General features: G+C 37.8%; 1 protein-coding gene across 1 annotated transcript; it reads left to right on the forward strand.

Annotated features, from left to right (window-relative positions):
* The first annotated feature begins 3,538 nt into the window (after window positions 1-3,538).
* On the forward strand, window positions 3,539-5,741 carry LOC143590254 (putative histone chaperone ASF1A). Its single transcript, XM_077070793.1, has 3 exons — window positions 3,539-3,647; window positions 5,119-5,234; window positions 5,331-5,741. Exons 1-3 carry the CDS (start codon window positions 3,539-3,541, stop codon window positions 5,739-5,741), a joined length of 636 nt encoding a protein of 211 aa, XP_076926908.1.
* The last annotated feature ends 434 nt before the right edge of the window (window positions 5,742-6,175 follow it).

The raw sequence follows: 6,175 nt of genomic DNA on the forward strand, positions 1-6,175 counted from the left end.
TATCATGAATGTGATCCGTGGCTATACTTGCATCAATAGCAAGTATCATTCTTTGACAGGTAACACTTCAATCATCAACATCATTATTCGACGACAAACAATTGCACCAGCAGCAAGTTTGAGTTCACCTGAAACTCTTGAAACGAATTCATTTTTGTCAAATGACATTTCAAAATTTATACGTTGTGATCATGTAAATTAAATGTGTTGATCAAATCTGAGCTGAAACATTCACATAACTAAAACATTTAGTAATTGAACACATAAATGACATACTATGTAATTTGGCAAGTCAAAACAAAGTCTACAAATTTAAGTATATACTCATAAGTAGGCTTCAAGGTAACCACAAACAAACGTCTAGATAATGCTAATATACACAAAAGGTGAACTAACTCAGATTGACTAACCAAAGTCAACTATGCCTCTTTATCGATCCCTTTTAAGTTTCCTCGTATGACAACAAAACATTTAATCGCAGATATGAGTAATGATGTTCTGTCCGTTATTTATTCATTGGAAGCTATGCCGAGCTTAAAACGTCTCCAATATTGGAGCTTGCAACCCCTTAAAAACATGGACATTCCTTCTTATTTCCAAGTAGCACGGAGAATACTCGGTATTGCTTTGGTTGTCTGTTTTTATTTTCCTTTCGTCGTCACTCGAGCTAGCAGCCTGATCATTACCTTGCACCTACAACATGAACATTACCTTACATTTGTAGCATGATTGAACGCTAAATTGCACCTGCATAGAGCAATATAAGACAACAATACGCTAATGTGTGAATACACGTGTAAAGTACAAAGATAGTGAGCATATGGCACATGAAAATCTATCATAACTTAAGTTCCTAAACACGGAGACGGTATAAACCCTTATTAGCCCAGCGACCATAATGACTTACATGAAGAGGTATCAAACTATTGGCTTCAAAAATAACAATGTACCTTTGATGTAGCAGAAAACAAATCATGAATAGTGGGCAAGCAACTGACCCCCCCCCCCCCACACACACACACAAATCCTACAAAAACTTATGCAGTCAGTATGATTGTCTTTTTGGATTACTATTAGTTAATAACAGAACATCAAAGAAATCAAACAAAGAAAAATCAACTAACAGTCAACGCTCGTTGTTTAAATAGCATCACAAATAGGCTCAGATATGTAATCATCATAGCCTTTATCATCCAAACCGACTCAAAAGACGACGAACACAGCCACCATAGACGGCCCGAAAGCCGTCGGCAACATGTTTTTAAACCCAACAGTGGGTACAAACCACTAAGCCTATCAGTACATACCCATCATGCACAACACACTGCCGCCATGGACGGTTGGAAAGCCGCTAGCAACCACGGGGCACATAAATCATTTATAATTTTATATACATACGTACTCTCATGCTCCATATCTATTAAGAAAAAGGAATCAATGGCAAATAATAAAGATTCTCAACTCAACAAACAATTCAAGCCATTAGCTAGATTCAGAAACTGTATATATATGTCATTATGTGTGTACTGTTGGTGCATATTAGTAGCAACATAGAATTGTCTCCGTAGTAGAAGAACTGGAAAGCTTAATTTCAAGCACAAAACATGTATAGAAAAATAAAAATGCACCCAAATTAAGCTCACCACAGCCGAATTCTGTTTTATTAAGCTTACACATGATTCGCTCGTTTTCAATTCAAGGTAAGCTAAGCTCAAACATGAGAAATCATACAAAGTTTCAAGAATGAAGTACAAAGGCAACCATGGGGGTTCAATCGAACATCAAGCAAAAGCCCTAATCAACGCCGACACACCAACGAGAAAACATAGAGCCAGAAATCTAAGTCCATCCCCCGTAGCACACCACTGTTACAGCCACCAAAATCGAACCCGACAACAAGAGACAAATGACCACAAAAAGAGGGAGGGAGAAGAGTGAACACCGCCTAGGATTTCGAAATCGAAGCCGACAACAGTGCACGATGAATCAGAGTGGTAGCGAGTAACTAGAGAATCATCATGGCCACCGCCTAAGAGAATAATATGAAGGAGAGTGAAGAAACGGTGGTTGCAATACCTTAACAGAGAGAGAGAGACATTGATGATATCCATAGATGCCTGGAAGAAAACGATTGGATGAAGAAGATACACCTTTAATTGCAGGATGTACAACTCTCAATGCCAAAGTTCACTTGAAATTGTAGATATATAAATAAATTCATTCTTGTGAAGAAAGAAAGGGGTCGGTCAACTCATGAAAGCTGCGGACAAAAAAATTTGTTAACCAAGGTTTAAAGAAAAATGTTTAAAAAATCACAACGTTACACGAATTTAACCCGGTGAATGTTGAATGAAAAAACCGAACCAGACTAACCGAGTTACCGTCACGTCCCCATAAGCCGCCAGAACGCATAGAGTAGGGGTGAAAACGAGCCGACTCGACTAGGCTTGAACTCGGCTTGTTTCAAATTCTTTTTCTAAAGCTCGAGCTCGTAATTGGTTTTTTCAAACTCAGGCTCAGCTCCTTTATTTTTATTATTATTAATTAGCTTAAAAATGTGTGTTAATTATTTTTATTTATTTTAAGAAACTGTTAAACGGGTTTAAGTTCGTCTCGAGCTCGTGCTAAGCCAGCCCAAAGGGAGGCCGAGGAGTGTGACGAACCCCAGTCTCCCAACAAACCCATAATTGTTATAATATATATATATATATATATATTACATAATATATAATTTTGTTTTAAACATAAATATTTAAAATGACTCCTTTATGCAATGGAAAAAAAGTGCTAGTCAAAATAACCAAAAGTCATGGGTTCAATTTCTATTTGTATTTGTGGTGATGTTGTTTTTTTATAGAATTTTTTTTCCTTTTATCTTTTATATGAGTTATTTTAGTAACTTATTATTATTATTATTATTATTTTTTGTTTGGTTCGTATTAGGCTTTGAAAATGCAATTAAATTGGTAAAGTTGTCAATTTATTTATCACATAATTAAAAACAAGATTTTAGATGTCTTATTTTATGATTGTCATGAGCCCCGCAATTTTAGCGGACTATCGGAGACGACACTAAGCTTGTGTAATACCTTAAACGAGTCAAAGTTTGGCTGGAGCTCAGCTATGTCGTGTGAAACTAATACATAGAAGCCCAAAAGATATAAAACATAAAGATATGCAAGGCTTGATAAGGCTAAACAAGCGTCTCATAAAAAGGTCTAGCTCAGAACGAACTTTATTTGAAATTCAGGCTCGACTCAAGCTCTACTTCTTTCAGGTTAGTTTTTTATTGATTCCAACCATAGTTGCTTCGTTGTTAATTTTCTTTCAATTGGCATATAAAATATAACCCGACCCATGTAACACGGCCGAAATGTTTTTGTGTGTTCGCGGGACGACCAAATATGTTCCCGCCAAAATTCCAAACCTTTTTATAAATGACTCACCCACCCGTTTCTTGAATTCAATCAGCCGCCAGCAGAGATAGATTAATTATTCTTCGTCAATTGTGTAGTGTATAGTTTTGAAGATCAGGATCATGAGTGCCGTGAATCTAACGAATGTGACCGTGTTAAACAACCCAGCTCTCTTTCTCAGTCCATTCCAGCTCGAAATCTCGTACGAGTGCTTGCTTCCCCTTAAAGACGGTAACTTTCGCCTTCTTTCTTTATTAATTTGATAGATAGATGATTGGTTGTGCTTTTCGATGAGTTTGTTGTTGTAGTTTTAGATTCAGAGTTGTGAAAAGCCCTAAGGGGGTGTTTGGTACAGAGAATGGAAATGGAGAGAAAATAGAAATGGAAATGGAATTGTAGAGAAAGAGAATTGGTATGGAGAATGAGAATCATTTCTCTTGTTTGGTACACGAGAAAATAAACAGAGAACTCTACCATACCCAACCCCACCTCCACCCAACCTGACACCACTCACCACCGCAGCCCCACCACCACAGCCCCACCACCACCAGCACCACCACCACACCACCACCATCACCACCAGCCCCACCACCACAGCCCCACACCACCAGCACCACCACCATAGCCCTTTCTTCAACCACAGCCCACCACCACCGGCTGCCGCCACCAAACCCCCTTCGTCAACCACAGTACACAAGAAATTAAAAAGATTCAAATTTTTGGAACATAAGATATAGAAAAAGGAGGCTCAGATCTGTCATCACTGCCTCTTTGGAGATTTTGTGGTGGTGGTTGTGGTGGCGATGATGATGATGATAATCAGAAGCCACCTGCAACCACCGCCGATTTCCACCACCACTGTCACCCACCTGCGACCACAATCAACCGGTTACCATCTCTGTGTTCACCACTGCGAACGGCGGAGACGGGGTGGCGGTTGCAGACTTGGAGACGAGGTGGTGGCCGGAGACGGGGTGGTGGCCGGAGACGAGGTGGTGACATGCTATGAGGAAGCTGCTGAGAAATGGATTTCTCTTTGTTTTAAAGAGAAATGGAATTCTCTAGTTTTAGAGAAATAGTTTAGAGAAATAGAAAGAGAAATAGAAATGAAAAGTGGAAAACAAACAAAAGAAATATTTCTAATTCCATTTCTCCCCAATCAAATCCCTCTACCAAACACCCCCTAAAGTTACAAAGTAATTTAGGTTCGGTTTTTGCTAATTGGGCTTTTGGGAAAATTATTAATTTTTTTGTTACTTAATAATTAATTGATTCCGGTATATTTTTGCTAAATTATTTTGGGTTAAACTATATTAATTTCAGTCAGTGTTTGTTTTGGGTTAAACTGTATTTCATATGATTTCACATATTACCTGTTACACTTCTAGATTTGACATACTAGCTTGCTGTAAACGGCCCCTAAGAACCAAAACTTTGTTTTTAGTAGGGTTGGGGTTGCGGTGCAGCTTATTGCCCATTTACCTGCCAATAATCCATTAGGGATGTTTTCTTATAGATTCAAGTATTCAACCAATAAAAATGCTAAAAACAAATACAATAAAAAAATATATGGCAAGTTACATAGCAAATAGCTTGATTCTGAGAGGTTAATTTACATAATCAAATATTGGAAATCATGTGTCTGAAATGAATCTCAAATCACCTTCTTTCTGATGTGGTTATTCTTGGTCGTATCGTATAGATTTAGAATGGAAACTGACTTATGTGGGATCTGCTGAAGATGAAACATATGACCAAGTTCTTGAAAGTGTGCTAGTTGGTCCCATTAATGTTGGCAACTATTGGTTCGTCTTTGAGGTAACTTCTAAAGTTTCATACTTTCCAGTTCTTGATCATACTTATTGTCTTGTTAATCATACAATTAATTCAAATCCACATGCTATAATCTTTTAGGCAGACCCTCCAGATGCGTTAAAGATTCGTGAAGAGGATATAATTGGTGTTACTGTCCTGCTTTTGACATGCTCTTATTTGGGACAAGAATTTGTTCGAGTCGGTTATTATGTAAACAACGATTATGAAGATGAACAGTTGAGAGAAGAACCGCCACAGAAGGTTTTGATCGATAAAATTCAAAGAAATATTTTGGCTGACAAACCGAGAGTCACAAAGTTTCCCATTAATTTTCACCCGGAGAATATCGACCAGCCCGATCATTCACCTGAAGTTGCAACTGAACAAGAATCTGAGACTTTGTTGGATGAACAAGTGAATGTTTCCGCTAAAAGTGAAATAAAAAATGATGATGAAGAACAAGCACCTGCTTCTGTGTCTGATCATTTGCCTGCTATGGTGTCTGCTTGAATATTTTGATTTAATCAAACATTCTATGGTGAAATTTATTTCAATTGGATGTCTTGTTTCTTTTTAAGAACAAGATGGTTCATTGGTATTATGATGAAGTTATATGTTTTTAAGTTTTAAATCTACAGTATTGTGGTATAAATACAGCTTCTGTTACTAATGTATTCTACAAAATGAACAATTTTTTTATCATTCACTGGGTACACAAATTGGTAGGAATAAGTAATAGTTCAAGCATCACACGGAGTCCACGTGCCAAGGCTTTCGATGATGCCCATTATCATGCCAAATACTGTGGAAGAACGATTCATGTGCATGAGTCTCCATGGCACTCCTGTCTCAGTAGGATTATAAACTGGGACCAAGAAGCACCAGTGCCATTGTATCCTCTCCTCATCCAATTGCTGACAGCTAGACAACCTTTGATGACAGTC

The sequence above is a fragment of the Bidens hawaiensis genome, unplaced genomic scaffold, assembly GCF_021521415.1.
Source record: "Bidens hawaiensis isolate Kalapana, Puna unplaced genomic scaffold, B.hawaiensis_p1.1 tig00038253_1, whole genome shotgun sequence".
In the NCBI taxonomy this organism is placed as follows: domain Eukaryota; kingdom Viridiplantae; phylum Streptophyta; class Magnoliopsida; order Asterales; family Asteraceae; genus Bidens; species Bidens hawaiensis.